Here is a 24,802-nt window from a genome sequence, read left to right as displayed (position 1 = left end):
GAGAGAGGAGCTCGACAAGACGAGAGTCATCGACTAGAGTTTGGCCTGTCATTGCCGGACTGCAAGTTGAGTACCCTTATTTCAGGCAGTGAGTCCAGCCATGATGTAGAATTGTCCCTCAAATTTATGAATTAGAAGTTGTCACAATATTTGAATCCTTGGCAATGGACCTTGCAGGTTAGTTATTACTCAAGAAGACCATCTTCGGTGCCCACGTTTTTTTTTTCTTCCTATTTCAATCGTATTGGTAAATTTGTGCAATTGATGACCTGCTAGTCATGTCCTCCATCCTGATTTGCGAAGCCATTCACAACCGTCAATTTAACGATACTTATTACGTTTTTATTTATTTATTTATTTATTTATATAAATGTACTATGCATAACTAAATCATGGTGGTGTAAATAGTAAATCACTGGTGAAATTAATAGTCGACTAGGAATTTATAGTAGTAAACTACCTATTTTGTTTGTAAGTTACAATTGTTAACTGACATTGCTAGTTAAATATATAGGTAATCTGTACTTTATCAATGGAAAAATGTGCTCATCTATAATAATAAAAAACTATTGTTCATGACCTACTAGGGTAATTAAACTTGGAAAATTGATTATTTCCTTCGCATGTTATTGTCGAAAAAACATTGGTACTTGTAAACTGCAAACTAGTAATAATCCATTAGGAAATTATAACGGTGAAATGATTATTTTGTTCACAAGTGATAACTATTAATCGATGTTATTAGTAAAGTACGTAAGCAATTTGTAGTCTACTAATGAAAAACACGCTCACCAGTAAAAACAAACGACTGTTCATAATTTCTAACGTATTTCAACTTGGTAAATCAATTATTTTGTTAGTGGGTTACTGACAAATGAACAATGGTACTCGTGAAATCAAAATGATGTCCGGTAATCTACTAGAAATTTATATTGGTAAAGTAGATATTTTGTTCATAAGTTGAAACCGTTGGCAGACAGTATCAGTAAAGTATCTAAGCAATTCGTTAACAGCTAATTAATGAAAGGGGCCACTTGTAGAATAATAATAAAAAGATGATAATACATTAATGGGTTTGATGTTGGCAATTGGTAACCTTGTTATTTGATTGGTATTTTAGTTGGTCGAAAAAGAAGTTATCGGTTGCGTTTCACTTTAACAATGGTTTTTCAAATTTATTATTAATTATTCAAATTAACCACGTGCTGAACAAAATTCCCATTTTGGCTATCGGAATTTAAGAAATCTGCAACTTACCCAGCTCCGCGGCGGGTGCAGTGCAGATATAGCGCCAAGTTCATCCAAATATTAGCCAGAATAATAGGAAGAACAGTTTGGATTGCTGCTCATGGGACGGTGTCGCTTGCAAATGATGTAATGGGTAATGTTACCGGCTTTGATCCTTCACTCAGCTGTTTTCAAGGCTCCCACCATTCTGGTAACTCACTTTTCACACTTCGCCAGCTTCGGAGCCTCAACCTAGCTGTTAACAATTTCCGTGGCTCACCACTTTACCTAAACTAAGGGCTTATACTGAATTGAGACACCTCAATCTCTCTTGTTACAATTTTTCAGGTCTAAATCCTATTGAAGTTTCTTACTTTTCTAAACTTGTTTTACTTGATGTTTCTTCAAACATTGATGGTACATATGTGACGCACCGTCTTAACATTGAAAAAGCAGATTTTGAAATGCTTGTTCAGAATTTGCCATAGTTTAGAGAACTTAAACTTGATTTAGTAGACATGTCTAACGTTTCGTCTTTGTTCCTTCATGAATTTATCCTCCTCGATGTTTTCCAATCTGTCCATGAGCGATTTACAAGGGGAACTTCTGCACGATGGATTCCGCTTGATAGACCTCCTTGATATCAATTTGAAGTTCATTGACATCACGGTTTCTTCTCCGAAGTCCAATTGGAGCAAGTCTCTTGAATGCTTAACCCTCCTTGTATACAAGCAACTCGGGCAAAATACCCTATGTGACCGGGGAATTGAATTGTACATTTCTAGATCTCGAGACTTAGGCATTTTCTTCCCGCAACTTGACCAAGCTTTCTTTTTCTCTTAACTCTTTAAAAAAGCTAAGAGAATTAGATTTCTCCAAAAATAGAATCGGTTGTCAGATATCGAAATGGTATTTGGGATTAGGGAAAAAAAACATTATAGTATCTTGATATTTCTGGTAACCATGTTAAGGGAAGTATACATCAATTTCCCTGGAGAGAGTTCGTCACTGTTGACCTTAATGACAACGTACTACTCGAAGGGCCGCTTCCGATTCCACCACTCCCTTTACTCATCTTTCCGGCCACCGGAAAATCACTCCATTGAGAAATTCCATCTTCTGTCTGCATGTTAAGCTCCCTTGATACTCTGCACTTGGCTTGTAAAAATCTCTCTGGCGCTGTTCCGAATGTTCGAGAAATTTAACAAACCTCGGAACTAGACGTGAGTGCCGTTAAATTTTTTTTCTTTTAAGTTAGAGTGCCATTAAGTTTGAATGGACATTACTGCAGTCTTTAGATAACTCTGCATGATCGTTCGATCTAAATGTCTGTCACAACTAAATCAGTGATCCTTTACTGAAGTGATTCCTATGGCCATGAATAGTCTCACTGATGATTTAGACTCAACGCTTGAATTTATCCATAAAGAAGCTAATGGTGGTTTCGGACACAAAACAGCCCTATGGGCTTTTGTTTAAGGGGTTATTTTCATCTTCTCTTGAGCAACAAGTGAGCTTAGCCCACTTGATAACAGCAAGAGAAATTGCTCCAGTGAAACTCTAGCTCATTCTGGAAATTCTACAACGAGATGCACAAACTTGAAACAAGAAACTTAGCAGTGTAACCATCACCATATGGTACAAAGCCTCCCGCAGATTCAAAATTGCATAATAATCTGATAAGTCATACAGTTAGTTTTCCGTAATAGTATCCCTGCATTTGGTACAAGTCAAAAATGTAGTCTGCCCTTCATCTGCCGATCTCATCTGCAACGGGTCAGAAATTAAGGAGGAATGAATGACGAGAAAAGGGAAGACGGTAAATACTCATGTTAGGGAGGATTGCTGTGAGAGAAAATATTGGTGCGCTGAACTTGAACATTACCTGCTTCCGAGTATACTCGAATTCATCGTTGTCACATTTTTCACACTTCCGAGTTATCTGAGAGGCAAGGCCGATATAAGAGAACATCACAATCAGTTCACAAAGAAAACATTATGCCGATATACTAATATAGCAGAATGTAGCCACTACCGTTGCCAATTTCAGCTCCCCCTCCTCGAAGGTAGACATGCCAAGCTCCCTCCTTATGTCCTGAGATATGGTAGATGACCATGAGATTTTCAAATGTGTGATCCAAAAGCATAGGGAAAATTAAGGAGGACATAGCTTTTTCTCAACTAAAGTACACTCTAGGTTTTGCTTCAAAGTAGAAAACATAAAGGTCCGTGATTTGATGTGTCGATAAGAAAAGGTTTAAGATGAGAATTTTTATTTATTTATTCTTTTGAATCCTCTTTAACCGGACAAAAACAGAAGTCTAGTGACCCTTACCAAATTCACTCAACAATGTCGTGAATTCTACATGATGTGGGCACTATTTGATTCAATAATGTCAGATAAGCCATCAAGAGGTATACGTGTCTATGTTGCAGCGGAACCACTCATCTCTGTTCCTTTCATTCTCAGCATCAGAGGTCAGTAATTGGAAGCAACAAAAGGTAGCTGTGAAAAATTAAGCTTTGCTAACAACAGATAGCCACATATTTAGGTTGTGGCCAGCGAATCCAAGGCCTTCCAGAAGCTAGAAAACTTGATGTGATTTTTCCATCATGAGTAGGAGTTCACATTTTTGCCAAGTTGATGCCCTTTTGCAGCCTCAAATGTTCTTTAGGGCTGAAGAGTCACCATAGCCATTCAAATTTCTAGCATTTTCTATATTTGATGGTCACTCTAAAAATAACTACCTAGGCAGTAGAACATGATGAAATATAACAATATCCTCCTAAATTGTTGAACTAGTAGAACATGTATGCACCTAACTCATGATTCTAAGACCCAACAGAGTGCATGTATCAATCAGTCAGCCAGTTCAAGGCATACCTGAGCGGTTACTCTGTACTTAATTTCTCTTCCAGCAATATCTGAGAGCAAAGCCATCAATAAGGCACGTTATTGAGAAAAGTAGAAATTGACTTGAAGAGCAAAATGATAGGTAACTGGCAGCTAATATCCGAAAAATAGCAATAAAAACACACAATGACTGAACCACGGCACCACTCAAAACAAAAAGACAGCAGACATTGTCAGATAATGGGACGACCATGCTAAGATACGCATTTCACATTAGTGGTTTGACTTGAAATGGCTATTTTTCCCCAAACTAGTGGTCTTGGGTGTAACCAGTAACAAATTCTGTGGAAAGCCTGCCGAGGAACGATTTTGGCCAGCACAATAGTATCTCCAAGTTCATATTAGCCAGTACATAGGCAGGGTGGCTGATCACACCTTTCACTGCCATAGAAAGAGTTCCTCTCCAGCCTTTTCCTTTTTTTTTTTTCCTCAATTATCAAATTCTCAGGGTGCCTCTCAATGGATCATCATCCTCATCATCCCAAATCAAGAACTAAGATAATTCTAACCAATACAAACTTACAAGGGGAATTGTCCTAAGGTATGCAGAAGGCTCAAAATGGAAAATTTGCAGATGGAAAGATGGAAATTTCCTGATATCCTAGGCAAAGAAACTATTTCTTTCCAATGCTTCGCAACAACAAAAAAAGAAAAACTCAAATCAAATCTTCACAGTATAAAAGAACAATGGTGAACAATGCCACTATAAGAGCAGAACACAGAAACAGAAGGACACAACAGTCTACCCCGAGAAGCAACACTGGACAATCTTGAGACTTAGCATAAAATTCAATCTCATGCCAACTTCAAAGACTCCAAAAGCAGAACCATCTCTATAATTATTAATCAAATATACTGAGCGATTGAAAACGGAGATCCCAACCTTTAGTGCTCCGCTTAAAATTACACAAAGGGCACTTTGCAAACTTAACCGAACTTAACGTAAGCATCGTCCCACAGAAGTCGCAAAACAAGAAGTCACGATCTCGGGAACGCGCCATGAGTCAGCCTGCAGAGGACAACGCAAAATCAGATTTTTCTTTCTCTTTTTCCCTTACAAAGGGCCGAAAGCATACAAAGTCATACGACGAGGGCGTCGATCAGCCAGTAGGCCCCCGCCGGAGTCTCCAAGGGCGTCCCGCGTCGCCCCCGACCGGATAGGCGGAAGGAGAGAGAGAGTGGGGGTGCGACTGAGCTGGAGGTGGAGGCGAAGGGGTGTGGAGTTAAGGCTGATTGGGGGGCTGGGCGAGCGAGCAGCCTCCACCGGGGACGAGCGGCGTCCAACGGCGGCGTCGACGGCAAGCGGCTGAGCGGCGAGGCGAGCGAGGGGTGACGGCGTCCAGCGGCGGTGTCGAGGGAGGTCGGGCGACGGCGGCGCGACGGCGACGAAGACACGAGTCTCACGGCACCAACAGCGACACGGACGGCTCGTCGGACGAGCGGTGGGTGGTGGTGAGTAGGGCGTGGGGCGGCGGTGTGGTGGTGGGTGAAGCAGCAGCCAGCAAGAGGAAGGAAGAAGAAGAAGAAGAAGAAGAAGAGGAGAAGGGGTGGGGTTTCGGCCGAGAGAGGGGGAAAGAGAAGAGAGAGAGAGAGAGAAGAAAAGGAAAAACGAGACTCACCTCAGTGTCCGGCGGCGGCGAAGCTGGTTGCTCCGAAGAGAGAGGGAGACGGAAAGAGGTCCGGCGACGGCGACGGCGACGGCGACGGCGACGATTGCTGCAGCGAGCGGGTGCGACTGTGCCGCCGGAGGGTGAGGTCAAAGGGAAGAACCAGTCATGTTACGACCTAAAAATAAACAGACGCGGTCTATGATCATTGAGTATATTATTTTGTTGAAATTGTTTTCTCTTTTTTCTTTTTCAAATTATTACATACAATTCGAACCTTCATCAATACACATGCATCAAAATCCAAATTTGTTTATTTTAGATTTTCATATCAATATGTAAATCATAAAATAATTGTGTCATTATACTTAATTTAGATTTTAGACAATGTTCTCTTTTCTTGTATATTTAAGTTTTATGTAATACTTACATCCTAAAATCCTAAAAGTAAAAAGATGTTGCCTTTAATTATCCAGTACATTATTTTGTCAAGATTGTTTTATTTAGTTTCTCAAGTTATCGAAAGAATCATGTACATGTTATTAGTAATCAAATTGATGATATTAGCAAAAATTGTCTATGTTAATATCGATCATACCATATAGAACTGCTCACGTCCATATTAGTATTTTCTAATGGACTTAATTGGTAAAATTTGAAAGTATTTAAAATTCAATTGACACAATTGAAATGTTTAGAATTGAATTGGTTATTATATAATAAGTTTAAAAAAAAAAAAAATTGTTAATTTTCTCGTTGATTTTATGCTTGGGTAGACGACAAAGGGGGCCGCTGCCTCTAGGCTGCTTGGTTTTTGGTCTGCGTTTATAAAATATATATCATAATTTATAAAATCATCGTATAAATATCTCACCCTCAAAGTTTGGTATTTGGAGTTTACTTTCTGTCCCCTCCACTAAGCTATGTTTCTAAATCCTTCACTGAGTTGTTTCATCATTACAGAGTTGACATTTAACATTCATATACCAAATACTAGTGGAGACATAAAGGAGTTTTACTTGAAAATTATGCAGACTAATAGCTTAGTAATTAAGTGAATTCATGTTGTGAATGTTTTTTTTTAATTATGGATCAAAATGTTGTGCATGTTTTTTTTTTTGATCGAAAAGGTACTTCGATTTTCATTGAAACTCAAAGAGTTTTTAAACAAAAAGCCCAATCTAGGGACATCCAAACATAAAAGTTCCCGCAGAGGTTAAGGAGGATTAGCTATCCAAAAAGATGAAAGGGTATTCAAGCGATGGGCCTTAGCGACCCAATCAACTACTTGATTCGTGGACCAGTAACAATGTGCCAAGGAAATCTTCTTGAATTGGGCCATCCGGATCCTGATTTCTTCCAGCAGCGGCTCCATCTCCCATTCCACGTGAGTCTTCCCCTGTACTTCTTTCACGAGTTCTTCACAGTCGGTCTCTATCTCCAGTTCAATCTCTCTCCTTGAACGAAAACACTTCAAAGCTTCGAGTAGAGCTAAGATCTCTGTTGTGTATGTTGAGTAGCATGCAATCTTCACTTTCAATTATGTATTGGGCACTACATATTTTAAAGCTACAACATCTTTAAGTTACAATATGTTTGAGTTGCGTGAGGCAGTCTTTTGAAAGTTATCGTAGACATAAAATATTTGACAAGCACTTTATTCAACTTAAAGATATTAAAAATTCAAAGTACCTGTAAATTCGAAGTTATCTTACAGGAAAATAAATTCATAAATGACTACCTCTTCGTAATGGATTATCCATTTTATATATTAGATGGCGATGTTGAGTAATGCATGTCTTTGAAATTTAAAAAGTCATCATAGACTTAACTCATATGCCCTTCGAATAAAGTGGAGAAGGTGTTTGCGTCATGTATATACCGAGCCGTAAATAAGAGTTCCTCACATCCAAGTAACCACACCAAGACAATCAACAAAAACCAAATTTGTGACCCGTTGTGCTCGACCCAAAAATATGGAATTCTACCAAGCTCGGGGGGAGTCCACCAATATAAATGGTAGTCTACCGATATATTTCAAAGTCTCTTGGCATTCAAGTCTATCGGGACTAATTTGGCCCGCAATAAAACATCACCATGGGAATGATATGGTCAACAAAAGATGCCGCATTGTTTTGTCATAAAAGGTGACCTTATCGTATATGTTGGACTTGTTTTTTATTATAACAAAGCCATGTAAAAAATTTTATTGGAATTTTTCATCGGAGATACTTAAGTGATTTTTTTTTTTTAATGTGGCATTAAAGTGATTTGGTGAAAAGTTTTGGCACTAAAATAAGCGTCATATAAAAATTATGACATTTCTAATATCTTTTTCTTTTTAAGAATCAACACTAAAATCGTTAAAGTTGCAAATTAGTGGTAAATTGGTGACCGAATGCTATTTTACATCTGTCTTTAATAGAGAAAATAGGTCAAAGTGAAAGAGGATTATGTCATGTGGAATATTAAATAATCTTCGAATTTCAAATAAATCTACTAAAACATTAATAAATAAAAAAAGAGTGACACCTCCGATTATTGGCCGTACAAATTCAAAGTAATTTGTCTACCACATGGTCATTCCCAATAATTAGCCGTACAAATTCAATGTAGCTTCGGTCAATTCCAGCTCAAACCTCGTGGATTTTCGCAGTTGCGGACGACTCATCACTTCTCTTATTCCAGCAACGCTATGCTCCAGCTAATACATTCGTGTTTTGTAATATTTTTGTTTAAAAATTATTCCAGGGAATAAAAATAGAAAAAAGTATTTACATTGGGAATAATTTTTAAATAAATTTTACCAAAAAAATAATTTTGAATAAAAATGAGTTTTATAAACTTGTTACGAAAATAAAAAATGAAAAGAAACACGTTTGATAAATTTGTGTTCTTTTTTTTTTTTTTTAAATTTTTAATATTTTTATTTTTATTTTCTTTCTTCTTTCTTTTTTTTTTTTTCTTTTGGCCACCGCCACCTCGCCTCGACCATGGCTAGCGATCGGCCTGGGTTCTGCGCCATGGATGAGACCGGCGACCGGCCAAAGAAAAAGAAAAGAAAGAAAAAAGAGAGAGAGAAAATTTGTTCTTAAAAATTGTTGTTTTTGTTCCAAAATGTGTTTTTAATAAAAAAAATAGATTTAAAAAAACGCAAACAAACGCGTTTATGTTCTTTTTGTTCACTGGAACAAAAAATAAAATTTTGTTCATAAAAAGAAATAAAGAATATTAACAAATAGGCCCTACCTCTTGTTGACACCTAAATTTTACTATTTTATTATGTACAAGATTAGGAATTAATCACTAAAACAAAAACAAAAAGAAAAAAAAAGAAACAAAAAAAATCGGGCTAGCCCGGAGCCGGCCTTGGCCCGGCCCGCCCCTCTCCCTTTCCCTTTGCCCTTACGCTGGGCCGGCCCAGCCTCCTTTCTCCTTTAGCCCGGCCCGCATCTGTTCTTCCTCCCTCCAGCTGGTCTTCGCTCTAGGACCTGCAGAAAGACAGAACAGAGCGAGCAGCGAAAGCAGGAGCAGCAGAGGATCGGATGGCAGACGGCCAGCGTGATCCGCTGGTCGGGAGCGGCCCGGCCGGTAGCTGGCACGGCTGGTCTTCGCACGATAACCTGCAAAAGAAAAACAGGAAAGAAGGGGAAGAGAGGAAGCACAGGGAGAATGGGAGAAAGAACCGGGTAGAGACAGAAGAAAAGGTGGAGAGCTTGAGCGAGAGAGGTGCTCGAGAGTGAGAGGTGGAGCAAGAGAAGCACTTGAGAGAGGGTAAAGAGCCAAAGAGAGGCTCGACATTGCACGGAATCCGGTTCCCCGACGCCCTTCTTCTGGAACTATGAGGAACCGAGAGAGCTGAGGAGGAGCTGAAAGGAACCAGAGAGAAACCGAGAGGGAAAAGAAGTCCGAGCGAGGAAGCGACTAAGGGAGAGCAAGGGAGCTTCAGTCGTCGCTTCAGCTGCGTGCGAGCCCCGCCGGACGACTCCTCGGCCAACGTCCTCAAATTGGACCCGGTACGTCCTCCTTGCGCCCTGTTTTCACCCGGTTCCGTGCATCCCGAGCCGGAGTTTACGTTCAACTGGTTTGCGTGAACTCCGGCCCTGTTCACTCCCTCTTTGGTTGCTGTATGTTTTATTGTTGTTGGTGAGAGTCTTGGTTTGGGTTCGGGTCCTAGTTGAGCTAGAAACCTTGTGATTCGGGAGCGGCCTCCGCCTGTTTGATAGAATGCCACAATGAGATCCAGTCTCCGCGGTTTTGTCTTTGACTGAAATCGAGTTGTCCGGGCGTGTCGCGCTCTTTTATGATATTCCGGTGGTGTTGGGTGACCTTGGGCGTCGGTCGTGTGGTCGTTCGCTACGTTCCCATCGTCGTTGTTGTTTGTTCAGTGTTTGGCCGAGGAGGGTATGCTCGGCCGATGATGGTGACGATCTCTGGCCAGCTAGTGGCCGATGGAAGTTCGGCGGTGGAAGGGTCGCCGGTTGTTCCGGGCTGCGTTGTTGTTTGGTTGAATCTCGATGAGGCCATGTTTTGGAAGAGAAGCTTCGGGCGTGCAGTGGGCAAACGCGAAGGTGGAGAAGACCAGGGAAGAAGACGACCTAAAAAAGCTTAAAAGAAAAACAAGAAATAAAAGAAATAAAAAGAGTAATGAAAAGAAATGAAAAAAAGAAAAAAAAAAAAAAAAGGTGGAAAAGACGTGGGGAGGCAGACGTTCGGTGAAGGCGGCGTGGATGAAGAGGATAGTGCAGGAAAAGACAAAGCATAAGAGAAGCCAAAAAAAAAAAAAACTAAAACTAAAACAAACTAAAAAATTAATTAAAAATCTTTTTTCTTTTTCAAACCGAAAGAGCGAATCTGGTTTTGGGTCGGGTCAATGGCCGGATCGAATCTACCCGATCCGAACCTTTTATCCGAATATAATAATATTAAATATAAAAAATATATTAAAATTTCAAGAATTCAAAAATTTTCAAAAAAAAATCGAAAAATAATAAAAATTCAAAAAACTTTCCGAAAATTCAAAAACTCAGAAAACATTAAAAATTCGACCTTTTAAAATAATAATAATAATAATAATAATAAATTAAAATCTAAAAATTAAAAAAGTAAAAAAAAATCATTTTTTTGGGGAAAATTCGAATGTTTTTTTAAAAAAGAATAGAAAAATATAAAAAAAAAAATTAAATTTCGTCAAAAGTTTGAAATTAATCTTTAGAGTAATTTTCTCCTAAAAATAGGAAACCTTTCAATTTAGAATTGTGTTTAAGTTTGATTAAGCCTTTCGGGCTTTACCTTAAGATTTCAATTGTCCTTGCGGAACAAATGCCTTTGAATGCATAATATTGATGTGTTGATTTTGGCTTCTCTTTAATTTAGTTAGGATTAGTATTTATCTTTTCTTTGGTGTTGAATTTTTGCTCTTTCATGCAATTTATTTAATCGTTTTTCTTAGTTGCTAATTGTTATTTTAATGATTGTGCACCCGTATGATCACCTCACATGTTAGTGGATAGGTATAAAATCAATTCAGACTGCCTGACAAAAATCATTTCTTTTAAAATGAACAAGATTAGGTACCGAAAGGATATTAATTGGTTAATTAGTATAATCAAGTCCACGATCCTAGACTCTCTAGTTGCGTAGGAAGTGAGGCACGCTCTCATGCCTCACTTGATTTCTAGCCGACCCCAATAGGCTAGTGGCGACTCCTTTTGTGCAAACTTTTTAAAAATATCCCAACCTCACGCGGGTATGGACTTGGGAGAGCTTGCGCCTAATCATGGGCGCCAGGCCCCGTCCTTTAGACAATACCCCTAAACATGTTCCCTCTCCCCGAGGGTAGGTCGCGACACCTCTCCTCTTGGATGAGTATCAACTAGTCTTTTCGCGGATTGTGATGATATAGGAGTTGCATATGGTCTCGATATGCTGCTCTATTTTCAAGAGCTTGCCTTCACCACTTTGAGAAACGACTGCTTTTGTTTGTACTCAGACGACGTCCTCATAGGATCCACAGTCTGCGTACTTTGTTCCGAGTGATATTCTCTCCCCAGAAATGTGTTCTTCTTCTTCTTCTTTTCGTTGGCTTGAGAACGATGATGGTTCAGGTTCCGGTTTCATGTTTTAAAATTGCAACTACTCTGAGGACAAGCATTTTCCCACCTTTTTTTGGTGAACTTTATGAATTCTCGATACATTGACCCCTCTGATTCTTAAACAGTCCACCTTTTCTTCCCTCGCATTTATAAATGCACGGGGCTTCACTGTCTTGATGTCAACAAATTGATGTTCGATTGCGCTATTTGAGCTGGATTGGCGTGAATATGGACATATTTTAGTGTTCTTCATGATGCAATTTATTGTTCTTCTATCAAGTGAATTGCGATTGTGAAATATCATTTGTAAGTTGATATCTATTGAGATGCTCACAATGTAATTAGATTGTCAGATTATTTGAGTTAGAATTTTGTTCCATATGATTTGACAACCTTAGAGATTCAATTCAGTAATCAAGCAGGCAGCGGAATCTCATGTTAAGTTCTTTGTGAAAACGTATCATCTGGACTGCACTTTATCATGAAAAACAGAAATTTTGCAACTGTCGTCAGCGGCAGGGTAGCATGTAAATGGGAAAGCTACCACAGGTAGAACAACTTTGATGGACAACTGCTTTGGTTGATGAGCTTTCTGAAGCGTTATGTCTTACAGAACCTGCAATGGATAGTTGCACAAAACAGACTTTTAAAAAGGACGTAATGGCAATTTAATTAGCACTTGATATATTTCAATCGTTTTTCAAAATCCGTCTCTCCGTAATTATTTGCATTTATGCATTCAATCTTCTCATTGCATTGAAACACTTTATAAGAGTTTAACATTCCAAAGATAAGCCTAAACGAGCTCCTTTGAAACGATCCGGTCATGTCAAACAAGGACTTTTGGATGCTCCAACGAGACAATTTGTTCGGAGGATGGACATTCATGTGAAAAAGAGCAGGGAAAGACCTAAGGAGAGAAAGCAATGAGGAATATTGAAAGTCCAGGAAAAAAGTATAAAAAAATCCTTTAATCACAAACATTTTGCATTTGTATCAAGCAAAGTTCATCCGATCAATTTTGACCATAAATAATTAATATAGATGTCGATTATCCTATGTAGCATGATCAGCACCAATTGAGACAAATTTTATAGTTTTGGCCCTTGCCTATGGCCGGCGATGGCTTGGGCGAGAGCCACAACCCTTGCCGATTGCAATGAAAAAAGATGATAGAAAGTGTGCGATTGTTATCGATAGTGATTAGAAGAAAGTTCAAAGTTCAATGGGTGTCGACCTAGTTTGATTCCCCATGGGAAATGATTGGCTAGCTATACCACCAGCGTGGAAAATAGAGAGTCAACTTTTGGCTAGAAATTTTCCATGTGAGAGAGAGAGAGAAAGATCAATGTTTGGCTTGGCAATTTCCACACATGTTGGAGAAAGGAAACTTTTGTGGTTATCCTTTAATTATCACAAGATCACACCGTAATTATACTATTAGCTCGTTAAGAATTCAGTTAATTATGTTTCATTCTTAATAGTTATCCAATTAGGAAATTAGGTTATATTAATTGAAATAACTAGCCCATCAATTACACTACATATTTTTCATACATTTTTATGTTATATATTTTTTACATATAGTTGTTAATGCATTTCATTAGGCTCCATTTGTTTGATGGAAAATGAAAGATTTGGAAAAAAAATTCTTAAAAACGATAAGTTATATTACTTGAAATAACTAGCCCATATAAAATGTTTTCATTATAGACAATGACTTATGTCTCAATATTTTGTGGAAAGTTAATTTTTTCATTCATTTTTCTTTTGGTGTGATGAGTAATATAAAAGCAAGATTGAAAATAGCACGATCTTTTTTAAGAAAATATATTTTAAATTATTTATTTCTTTGAGATTAGAATTTGCGATGAATGTTGGAATAAAAAGAACTTATTTTTGAACGCTCATTTCGACTTCGTGAAATTGTCTACAAACCATTTTGAGAAGTGAAATTTAAAATGTTCAACGAAACAAGATGACGAAGCCCTGTTCTTGGAATTAGCTTTTGATTATGAATTGATATTGATTTTATTGAGTTATTGCCGATCTTTGGGATTTCTCCCCATTTCCTCTTTCTTTTAACTGATTTTCTTCCCTTGTTTGGTGTCCCATTTCTCTCCCATCTCAATGGTTTTCAATTTTGTTTTGCTGCCAGCTTCCATCCTCCTTTGATTTTCCTTTTCAGGTGCATTTATTATGTAAAAAATGAATGATTTTGAAAATATTTTCCTAAATATGATCACTTGTATAATTTACAAAAAGAAATTAACAAAAAAAAAATTCTTATCATCCACCAATACATATTGTTGTAGATAATAGTGATATTTTTCATCGATTAATTATTTCAAGCAATACAAGTAAAATAAATGGAACCATCATGCTGTCCTATCTTCCTCCACTTTCTTTTATGATTTCAGACCTATCTTGACCGTCTTTTGTTATGCACTTTGATTCTGCATCGATTTCAATTTATATTAGCAATAGGTTTTACATATACATGGAAATTCCTATTTGTTTGAGGCAGCCTACATAAAGAGGGATCTAATTAACAGAAAGATTAAACATACCGAACTCTTAAATATGCTTGACAAATATAGTTATTGGGTATATAATATATAATTGTATATGTAGGCATTTGGAACGGAGTTAAAGTGTCATTGATTTTAGGTGCCTGTTGGGCTTTCTCAATAAATCGATGACACTTAGGGCTTTCTCACTGAACTCCATAGTTTTGCTTCCATAGAACGGAGATTAGTAGTGAGAGGAAGAGGTCCCAAGTTCGACCCTCGTTATCACCATTTCCTTGAGGCCTTTTTTTTTTTTTTTTTTTTTGGTTCTACTCTACTCATATTCTAATTCTTACTTTCAGACTTTTGCTCTGTCTCCTGTTGAAATCCCTATTGTGCTTCCATTGACGATTGCTATGACCTGCGTAGAGTCACGAGAAAAGCTGTACTCAAGAACATGTAGAAGCACAGAAATGGCTTCATGATCAAATTATTCAATATTGCATGGACCTTTTTTTCTGGATAAAACAATATTATCGCCTGGAATTGCTCCCTTCTTGATTTTTGTCACATTATTTACCTGTCGATTTGTCATAATTCGTTATTAGCAACCCGCAATTACAAACTGGATTGAATCCCATTATCAAAGAAGTGGAAACCGCTTTGATTGAAATTCACTGCCAATGTGACTAGAAATTGAGGAAACTCAACTCTGAGTCTTAGTTCTATCATATTAATTAATTACGTTGTTCTTTGATTTTGATGACATTTCAATTTCTGCAAAAGTTTCGTACCCAATGTAGTAATAAATGATGTAAAAGTGGAAGGATTCATTGGGGCAGATGGCAAGAATGCATTCTTCAAGGAAATTTACATGCGTGGACAGCCCCATTCCAATTTAATTTACCCGTCTGTTTGTTTGAGTAAAAAGAATTCGTAAATTAATTTTCTGAATTGTTATGCATTTGGTTCTTAAAATAATCAGTCGATGAAAAATCATTTACGGTAATAAAAAAATATATGCATAATTAAAGTTAAGAAAATGAATTCTCTAATCTAAAAAGGTAGGTATTTCTTTGAAAAATAATTTCGCAAAAGCAGTTTTTTAATATGAAACTTTCCTTCAGACAAACACACCTGTGAAATTCAATCAAGATGACCTCTTGTTGAGATTGAGAAGCCAATGTGCGTTGTTTGAATCATTTATCCTTTTTGATTTTGCCAAAGTAAAAAGAATATGCACTTAATATATTTTAAAATTTATAAAAAGGAATAGCCCGAAAACTAGATAGCCCTCATTTGAATTTCTTCGTTTCTTTGTTTTTTTTTTTCTTTTTACTCACTATGCTACTAAAAATGAAACTTATGCTACTACTGTTCGTGTTTTTCAGCGTTTTCCTTATGTGAGATGGCACGCAGTGAAGAATACGATGATCTAAAGTTGGAAAGGCGTGTCAATCTGATGAACAGGCCACCAGTCAAGACACTTATGGTAATTCTTGATCATCTCCTCAATTTCGGTTTTGTGAAATGACATTCTTAAACAACTGACCGCAGTGAAGACTCAGGAAAGGGATATAATCGACTGCGTCGATATTAACAAACAGCCTACACTCGATCATCCTGTACTGGAGAATAATGTTTCTGTTGTGTATCTAATGATAATGAAGGTTCTCTGGTTTCGGTCACATGAGTTGGGACAGGAACTTATAATGTAAGTTCAGAAATTGCATAACTGAGCATTTTTATTATGCAGAATCCTCACTCATCTCAAGATACAGCAACTGATCATTTTTGGCTATTACATGGAGGACTCACTCATTGAACTGCAAGCTGGAAGGGCTGGATACTGATCTTTTCGAGTCGCATTCCAAATATATGTCATCCCCACCAGTGACCAGCCAGAGGCTCCAGAAATTGATTGTAAATTCGCCCTGCAAATGGAATAACCATGGACTGCCCTCACGTTGACCATCTAATGCGTCGAATGAGAGATATGATGTCGCTGCTATGAGTTGACTTTCTGTGCAGGACTTTGCGTCCAAGTTTTGGAGCACCCTGCAGCATAAGAAGAATATGATGAGCTATCAGGCAATCACATATTACTTGAATGTGTTTGCACGAACAATGTGTGTGTGGTTTCTACCAAATTAGGGCCAAAAGGCATCATCTGCTATGTTATTCACCTGGAAATGGAAAGTAGGGCTGAAGCTTTTCGACAGTATGGACAGGCCATCACGGACAGAAACTGTCTCGGTCACCAAAAGAAGAATGACAATCAATCATATAAGAGAAGCATGCACAGTGTCAGTGAGTTGGGTAAAAAGAACCTAATAGTAACTCCTTATGATTAGTTGAGCAATTAATGCATTTGCAGCTTCCAAGGGTACCTATTGATAAATTAGCATCTGTCTTCCTCCCATCAGCTCGTGGTGCTAAGCTCTTGTAAAGTAATGGCTTGTTTGTATGTGTATACAAGAAAAGCGGCACGTCCTCCTCTGTTTTGAACTCACGATTCTCTCCAGCTTTCAGTGTTTGTGTCTCAGAATCCCTGAACCGCAAGGGCATAGAAAATGAAACAGAGAATTCAATTCAAAGAACTTTCCTTAAAGCTCTTGATGACTTCATGAATCTCTAGCTTTATATCTTCTACTTGACCTAGAATATTACCTCCCAACCTCCTTTGGCCTCCCAACATTAGTGATAGCTGCTCAAGAAAACAGCAGGGTTTAATCTCCAGTAAGAAACATAAGCAGGAATGACAATTAAGGAATAACATCAGCATTTACTAGCTTTTCAAATTAGGCAAAAATGAGAATGTTAGCAGTTACTCATCGAAAAGAAAAGGTAGAATTATACAAGTTAATAAGTATCGAGGGCTATGTCTTGGAAGAACAGCATCCCATTGTACTCCAGTCGAAGCGAGCTTGCCAGAATACTCTTCACACAGCAGAAGTCTCTGTTGAACAAAAACAAGTTGAATCATCCTTTATGCTTAAGAATCCTCATTTGCTACATAATTCAGAGTTTACTAACGGCAATGTGTATAAAAGGACTGACTTGCTTCAGGCAGTTAATCCGAAGCTCCGCATTAGAGAATTCACAGGCGTTGGAAATACAGCAATTGAGATTAGCGGAGACATTCCCAAGATGATCGACTACGGTGACCATGGCCTTGCATACGTACTCTTTAGTGTTGTCAACAATGCTGCGAGCCAGAAAAGAAAAGATTTCTTTCACTTAATGTCAGTAAAAAGAAATATAAAGAAAACCGGCTCTTGGAAAAGTGAAGGAAGCAAATTCTGGGTTGCTAAATTTATATATGTTGCTTTTCAACTAACTCTAGCAAGTCCAACTAGATTTCAAGCAACTTGCTTACATTAAAGAAAAGTTAAGCAGTAAATTATCTCTCCTGGGAGAAAAAGACTAAGGTTTCGATGGTAAGAAATGCTCACGTGTTCTTCTCTTCCGCGTTCAAGAACGTCGACTCGCAATAATCTGCAGCAAAATGAAGCTGAGACCGCAAATCTTTAAGCTCCTACGACAGATTAGCAGCACAGAACCACACAACTCAGCAACCAGGGTAAGATAACAAATGCAGAGTCCAAACAAAGAAAATTTGAGCGACATGTTTCAAGGGCCCATGGAATTCTTACTCGAAGAGACTTTTCGAAACGAACAACATCCTCGGACTCATCGGCTTCCGGGTTTGTGCGGGTGCATTTGGGGTCTTCCATTCCCTTCTTCAGAATCTACCTGACTGAAGAAAGAAATGAACATACTATATTTATTTACGGCGGTTCTCTTCTATAGAGAGAGAGAGAGAGAGAGAGAGGTGACTGGGTGCTCGTGACTCGTGATTCTATTATTAATGAACTGTTCGATGCACCAAAACCTGATAACCCAATTCAAGATTTGATTCTGTCAAAAAAGGGGCAAAAGAACAACCTTAAGTGGAGCGAAAGAGGACAAGGAAAAAAGTTGCAGCCCGTGATCTTGTGTCCCTCCCCTTCTCTCTCCTCCGTCATGGAGGAGAAAAGGGCACGTTCAGTTCCGGACAGTGCTATCACTTCCAGGGCCACGCATTGCATCACGACACATCAAGATCTGAATAAACGAAATGCCAAAGAATTGTATATACCCAGGAACGGCATGTCCTCGATTCTTGCCCACTTACTACTGCACTTCCAGCGCGAAACCGACCATTCAAGGTCTCGCATGCACCGAGCCCATGGCAAATACAAACGAGAAATATTTTATCACGGAGAGAATAGTGCAGATTTTCTGAATTTTAGTCTAATATGCAATGTTATTCTTAATTTTATAATGTATGCATTGCGCAATTTGGTCCCTAAACTTTGCCAAATATACAATGTTATCTCTAAACTTTTAATTTGTTCAACGTGATTTCTAATTCGATAAATTAAAAATTCGTTAACTACATTTCACATTGGATCGGAGTTGAGAAATCTCATTGAACAAATGAAAAGTTCAGAGACTATGTTGCATATTGGTCAAAAGTTCTAAAACTATATTGAACAAATCAAAAGTTTAAAGATAACATTACATATTAAACCAACCAATTCATGAATAACAAAAATAGAATTTCTCTGGACCAATAATTCATTAGGGCAGAGACATAAAACCAAACAAAGGACACTCATTGCGTGAACGTCAAATCCTTTCATGTGGAGTCCCCCTTACAACTTAAGAGCAGGCATGTACTCAATTTCTTCGACCATTTGCTAGTCCCCCCGTATATCAACGTTGGACGAAAACTATAATTTCATTTGAAAGAGAAATGACGGTTCCAAAAGAGATTAATCTCTCCGTTTCTTGGTGGCACATTGTGGTGGAGAAGAGACATCGTCCATAGCATGGTCAATTGCTTCTCCCCCAAGAAATCATCCTATGAAAATGAATGTCTGCGCAACCATTTTCAGATCCATCTCTCCTTTTCACAAAGAGTCAATGCCACGAACGACACAAACAAGAAGAGCAAATACGGACACCATCATACAAAATAATAGCCCTATATCCTAATGTGATAACATAGCAACGAGTTTGCTCGGTGCATCCACAGATTCTACCCGTAAGCCGCATGAATTGATACTTTCGGAGTATTTCCGCCTGCAACAATTTTTATCAGTAATGAGCAAAGCCACATCCGGTGTGACCCTTAAAGAGATTTTTGGGCAGATGCACCAACTTCATACCCAACACCGACCAAAGGAAAAGGAAGCTGGAAAAATTCTTCCTGAATTATATTAGGCAAGAGAATGCATCCATTCCATAGTTACAATGCTTGGTAAAATACATTTATATCTATTCGAACTAAGCTTTTCTGCCAACGAAGGGCTCTCTACACCTTAAAAAAACAAATGTGCCTTATGTCTATACATAGGCATTCCAAGTTCTTTGATCTAGGTGAGAAGATAACAAAAGGATGTGAACTGTTATCGATGAATCTATATTTGGAAATCAATAATACAATTACCACACCTCTCTGCAGTGTCAAGTTCTGACAGAAGGGTGCTGTCATATGATGATACAGCCGCTGCAAATATGTTTTTGAGATTTTGGTGTGTCTCAGGAGGTGATTTTCTAACGTTATCATGGTTAGGTTGAAGCGTTTCTGAAAAGGGATCAACCCCATCTTGTGGGTCTTTGTCTTCCATCACATGTTGCTCGCTCCATTGATGTAATTGCAGATCTAAACAAACGCAAAGACTTAAAAATCAAACCAGAAAACTAATTGAACAAACTTTATGTTATTAATTAGAAAAGAGCAGACAATAATTTTGAAAAAATCACATATGAATATCTCTTGGCAGCAGAACAAGATATACCAGAACGTTTTGTCACCAGTAGACAACAAAGAGCGGCTATTCATGCATACATGTGTTCAGTGAAACCAGCTTTATGAAATAAATTAAGGTACTTGCACAAAATAGAAACTACAAGAAAACTAATTAACCCAGCTACAGATGATGAAAATATTCATGTGATTGCTTATTGACACCTGCCACCACACTTTGCTTGCAGATTATCCCTTCTCCCCTCCTAGATTAGTGGGACAAGAAGCTTAGTTTGATGTTGCTATTGATTGCTAATGAAGCATTCAATAAGTCCTTGAGACTGTACTGAAGAGTAAACACCAATACTTTACCACCAGATTTAACCTTAGAACTTTTCTAGGACAGAAGACATGAAGAACATAGTATATATTGAACTGCCAATTGAGAAACCTAGTCTCTCTTTCCATAATAATCCTGAATCACAAGAAAATCCAAGATCCATAAAGAATGGAACTTCCCATGACTACAAAATGTTGATATCAACCAAATTTAAGAATGGCCTTCTAGGCTTTTGTATCTTCTACTTCCCCAATACCCCAGCCCTGGAAGTTGTGGAGATGGGAAACGGTTAGGTGGTGAACCTAGTGACTGGGAATTGGACAAGATACCCTTCTTATCAGCAACAAAACTGTGTAGTGAGAATCAGTTGGTGAGGAGGATAGAGTGTTGAGCAAATAAAAATTATTAAAATAAGACCAAGCACCAGTCACCATTACCTAAAATGATCTAGACCAGAACAAAAGAATATTTCATCCAGAAACACTAGCATCAGTGTGGAAATCAAATAATTTTAAAATTGAATTTGCACTTCTCCTTAAATTTTTAACATGGGCATTGCTCTTGTCCTTAATTGTCAGAACTGGTTAGACTAGTTATTCTCTTCATAAATCAACAGAGATATAAAATTATATGGAGCTGTTTTGCCAAGAGAAAAGCATACCATAAGCAAAAGTGGAATGAACAAGGTGAAACATAGAGCTTAGATTACAAAAAGCAAAAGATAAAATAGTCCAAGTCCAAAAGCTTCTATAATCTTTGTTTTCTGGGGTGTGTGTGTGTTTTGGGGGAGGGCGTTTGGGTGGGGGGGCCAGCAAAAGCTTACGTAATTAGATCATGTATTCAACACTGCCATCCAGTATGTTCTGATGAATAACGTTCTTACTCAGCCCAAAGGCAGGGCATGCAAGGATTTATCATAAAAAATAGACACTTCAGCTTATCAAATGGTAAACTTGACTCAGCATACAATCTACTACCTTCAGGTCTGGTTGCCAATCCAGAGCTAGCACGCGTCACACATAACCATGTTCTATCTGCTTCATACTCGTGTTCCAGCAAAATGGGTATGTGCCAGTGGCCATTCTCGGACTCCTGTGGACATTGTTTCACCAGAGGATTATATGAAGTCTTTAACCTTTTAAAGTTTGCAAGATGCAAATGCGATGCACCCAAACATGCAAGCGTGCATGCACACACCACAACAAACAAAAACTCAACCGTATCACCCATATCCATCTATAAGAGAAGATGCATACAGCATAGAAAATAAATTTTGTGCTATTCACCTGGATTACAACAGAGCATGGAGGAGGCATGTGAAACTCTGGACCAGCATCAGAAAAGCTGAAACGTACCTTGAAAACAGAAACACAAATACTATTATAGTTTGCACCAGCAACTCTTAGGGAAATGATAAAATAGTTAAAAGGCTAGTGACCTTGATAAGCAAAAAAGACTACTAATCAAGATTAACGGGAAATCCAACGAGACTCACCTGATGCCTTTCTTTCCATTTGGGGAAGAAGTCATTTCCTAGAAGTTGAAACGTATGGTCCCTCATTTCATCGTTGGTCACGATTAAGCACTTAAATTTGATAGCTGCATACAACCAATACCTGAAACGCACGTTATTCCTCATGTCAGTTTAATTTATTAAAACTGCATGCACTATGGAGGTTTCAATATTCCCCGGAATGACAATAAAGATGTAAACTTTATGATTGTAATCTGCAAATTTAAAATCTCACCAGTCATCATTGGATCCAGTAGGGGTTAAATAAAGTGCATCCTTATTTCTCCACTTGTCAATGATTGCCCTGTTCACTGGTACTTCCATCTTCTTTCCTGTAATATGTCTATTGTGTAAAATAATGAGAGGCCATCTTCTTAAAGGAAGCTTCTGACGTATTCCATTAACAACTGCATTAACCTACAGATCAATTTCAACAAGTGTACAAGAAAAATCAGAAAACTACAACTCTAAATATCTATGGACCTTTACAGGTTATCTGTCTTCAAATTTCAAAATACTTGCCTTTGCTGGTAAGAATCTTTGCTGACTAAAAAGGCCTGCATTAGCTCCGTCAATTACTGCTTCAAATGGTCCGAAATAATCAAGCCATTTCTGCAAATGCTAAATTAGTCCATCTGGTTCTTGGAGACACATTGAAAATTAAAAAGAGGAAGGGTTGAATAGAGAATTTCATACTTGAAATTTCTGAAAGCTCGAGTTTTTTTCTCTCTTTAGAGCCAAGGCTGCAACTGACTTGGCGAATTTTTCTGTTTCCCAAGGATCAAGATCAATTGTGGCCAATTTTTCGCCACAGCATTTGCATGAGCCATCAGAACCAACAGATGCACGTGATACACTCCACTTGCCTCTTCCCAACCAACCTTTCCCATGCCAGCCTCCACCATGATTTTTAATTGCTTCTCTTATATCTCTTTCATCCCATTTCCTTTTCCCTAGTCTTGAAGCTACCTTGCCTTTGAACCAGTCCTCAATTATATCTGCAGTATAGGGAGAGACCTTCCTTACACTTGTTCTGAGTTTGTGCAACAGATAATACACCTTGTCCCCTCTTCCAACTGCTATGCTTAATCTAAGTAGTGCTTGCAGTTCAGGCTCCTCTGGATAGACACCATTCTTCAGCATATGATTTTCAACTTCAAATGCTTTCTCAATGTCTCCACTATTGCAGAAAGTTGATAAAGCAGGACCATAGGACCGCAACCTAGGATTTATCCCCATAGGCTTCATTTGCTTCACCATGTCAAACGCCATGTCTCCATCACCTATTGACATCGCCATTCTGGCCACAGATGTCAAAGTGGCTTCATTCATTGGGACTTTATCCGAGCACATCTCCCTGTAGATTTCAAATCCCTTTTCAACCGCAAACTTCTTGAGATTTTCATCAAATATCACAACCTGATCTTCTTGGTCTATAGCCTCATTTTCAATGTCAGAGGAATCACCTTTAGTTTTTCCTACATCATTCAGCCTATCTGAAACATGAGCATTGGGTTTTGGAAACCCATTAAAGTTCTGCCTGATGCTCTTAATTTCGTCGGTATACTCAACATTGCCATTCGTCCTATTTGAACGTAAATCCATTTTGCCAGCTTTTCCCTCAATACCACGGGCGCCAATTGACAGGAGGTCATTTGACACGACTTCATCCTCCTCACCAAACTTGACGCGATTCGTAGCGACATCTTCATTCAACAAGTCCAACCTATTCAAAGTCCTCGCACCGCTTCCACTTTTAGCAGGCTGAACGACGCCAACAGCCGCAGAAGCACAGAGATACAACAGCACAGCGTAATGATACTGCCCCAATTGAATCCCTTCCTTCCGAGCCGAATCATACCACTGGACCGCCCCCAAAAAATCCCCACTTTTCGAGTACATATCCAGCGCGACCTTCAACCGGACTTCAGGCGACTCGTCCTTACTCTTCCTGGACTTCCTACTCTCGCCAGCCGCCTCCGTCGCACCACCGCCGACATTCCTGCTCGTTTTCCGCTTTCCCACTCTACCTCCCGAACTGGCACCACCGTCATCCACGAATTTCCCCGCCGCACTCTCTTTTTCAGCACGCGAGCCGCCATTCCCAACCCCAACATCACCCCTCCGCCTCAGAATCGAGCCCCTCCCCGTAGCCTTACCTTTCGGCGCCCTCCTCTTACCGCCCTCACCGCCGCCGCCGGCCCTCCGTTCGGACCGCTCCCGCTCCGTTATGATCGAGCTCACGAGGTCCTTCAGCGACTCCTTCTGCCACCTCTCGTCGCCGCCGGCCCTCGGAGGCCGGGCCGACGAGCTGCCGGTGGCCCTCTCCCTGGTTCCGGAACCGCCCGCGGCCTTCGCCGGAGGGCCGCGGTCGGCGGCGGGGAGCTTGGCGAGCGAGCGGCCGGGGAGGGCGAAAGCGGAAGTTGGGCGGCGGTGTCTGGAGTAATCGACGGCGGTCGGAGGCGGCGGCGTGTACGGCGGGAGCGAGGCGAGGTGGCGGCGGCGGTGGTGGTGCAGCGACGGAGGGAAGGCGAGGGAGGCCATTTGTGGCCGTTAAGGAGGGAGCTTCAGCTTCCCTCCCGCTAAACGATATCGGTTGATAATATTTCCTTCAATTAGAAAAAAATAAAAAAAATAAATAAAGGATAAATTACCATAATGAAAATGAAAAAAATTGAATCTTTTTGGGATGACCAGAAAATTGGCGCCATTTCCATGGGAAAATTACATTTCAATATTCAATGCCATTAAGTACTTATGTAAGAATTATTTTATGTTGCTTCCTAATTTTAATTATAT

General features: G+C 39.1%; 3 protein-coding genes across 4 annotated transcripts; all 3 read right to left on the bottom strand.

The window, feature by feature from the left end:
• Window positions 1-2,771: 2,771 nt before the first annotated feature.
• Window positions 2,772-5,930, bottom strand: LOC104436735 (DNA-directed RNA polymerase I subunit RPA12). 2 transcript variants are annotated; one of them, XM_010049597.3, is made up of 6 exons: window positions 5,761-5,930; window positions 5,025-5,150; window positions 4,112-4,152; window positions 3,263-3,322; window positions 3,113-3,169; window positions 2,772-2,994 (listed from the first exon to the last, which is right to left on the bottom strand). In XM_010049597.3, the coding sequence occupies exons 2-6, from the start codon at window positions 5,140-5,142 to the stop codon at window positions 2,920-2,922; spliced, it is 351 nt and encodes a 116-aa protein (XP_010047899.1). In that variant the 5' UTR covers window positions 5,143-5,150; window positions 5,761-5,930; the 3' UTR covers window positions 2,772-2,919. The 2 variants fall into 2 exon arrangements, with proteins under 2 accessions (XP_010047899.1, XP_039164271.1); XM_039308337.1 differs by lacking the exon at window positions 5,761-5,930 and adding an exon at window positions 5,228-5,596.
• A 10,019-nt stretch (window positions 5,931-15,949) lies between these two features.
• On the bottom strand, window positions 15,950-18,466 carry LOC104436736 (probable protein ABIL5). Its single transcript, XM_010049600.3, has 9 exons — window positions 18,302-18,466; window positions 18,010-18,113; window positions 17,809-17,891; window positions 17,414-17,561; window positions 17,213-17,312; window positions 17,024-17,060; window positions 16,744-16,904; window positions 16,540-16,601; window positions 15,950-16,411 (listed from the first exon to the last, which is right to left on the bottom strand). Exons 2-9 carry the CDS (start codon window positions 18,088-18,090, stop codon window positions 16,316-16,318), a joined length of 768 nt encoding a protein of 255 aa, XP_010047902.2. The 5' UTR covers window positions 18,091-18,113; window positions 18,302-18,466; the 3' UTR covers window positions 15,950-16,315.
• A 1,115-nt stretch (window positions 18,467-19,581) lies between these two features.
• On the bottom strand, window positions 19,582-24,576 carry LOC104436738 (proteinaceous RNase P 1, chloroplastic/mitochondrial). Its single transcript, XM_010049601.3, has 7 exons — window positions 22,700-24,576; window positions 22,526-22,615; window positions 22,239-22,420; window positions 21,986-22,106; window positions 21,777-21,845; window positions 21,468-21,582; window positions 19,582-20,066 (listed from the first exon to the last, which is right to left on the bottom strand). The coding sequence occupies exons 1-7, from the start codon at window positions 24,545-24,547 to the stop codon at window positions 19,822-19,824; spliced, it is 2,670 nt and encodes an 889-aa protein (XP_010047903.2). The 5' UTR covers window positions 24,548-24,576; the 3' UTR covers window positions 19,582-19,821.
• Window positions 24,577-24,802: the final 226 nt, after the last annotated feature.

Source organism: Eucalyptus grandis, chromosome 3 (assembly GCF_016545825.1).
Source record: "Eucalyptus grandis isolate ANBG69807.140 chromosome 3, ASM1654582v1, whole genome shotgun sequence".
Taxonomy (NCBI): Eukaryota; Viridiplantae; Streptophyta; class Magnoliopsida; order Myrtales; family Myrtaceae; genus Eucalyptus; species Eucalyptus grandis.
The sequence above is the reverse complement of the archived record's forward strand: the minus strand, read 5'-3'. Positions and strand labels throughout refer to the sequence as shown.

Bases quoted from the DNA above. Each gene is read 5' to 3' on its own strand.
- LOC104436735 (XM_010049597.3), bottom strand. From the start codon at position 5,142: ATGGCGCGTTCCCGAGATCGTGACTTCTTGTTTTGCGACTTCTGTGGG. The intron at 3,323-4,111 runs GTATGCCTTGAA...ACCATATCTCAG, and splicing joins AGTACAGAGTAACCGCTCAG to GACATAAGGAGGGAGCTTGG. The intron at 3,170-3,262 runs GTAGTGGCTACA...CTTGCCTCTCAG, and splicing joins GGGAGCTGAAATTGGCAACG to ATAACTCGGAAGTGTGAAAA.
- LOC104436736 (XM_010049600.3), bottom strand. From the start codon at position 18,090: ATGGAAGACCCCAAATGCACCCGCACAAACCCGGAAGCCGATGAGTCC. The intron at 17,061-17,212 runs GTATAATTCTAC...TTTCTTGAGCAG, and splicing joins CCCTCGATACTTATTAACTT to CTATCACTAATGTTGGGAGG. The intron at 16,412-16,539 runs GTGAATAACATA...CTTATGCTGCAG, and splicing joins GCCCTACTTTCCATTTCCAG to GGTGCTCCAAAACTTGGACG.
- LOC104436738 (XM_010049601.3), bottom strand. From the start codon at position 24,547: ATGGCCTCCCTCGCCTTCCCTCCGTCGCTGCACCACCACCGCCGCCGC. The intron at 22,421-22,525 runs GCAAGTATTTTG...ATTGATCTGTAG, and splicing joins AAAGATTCTTACCAGCAAAG to GTTAATGCAGTTGTTAATGG. The intron at 21,846-21,985 runs GTGAGTCTCGTT...TCTGTTTTCAAG, and splicing joins AATGGAAAGAAAGGCATCAG to GTACGTTTCAGCTTTTCTGA.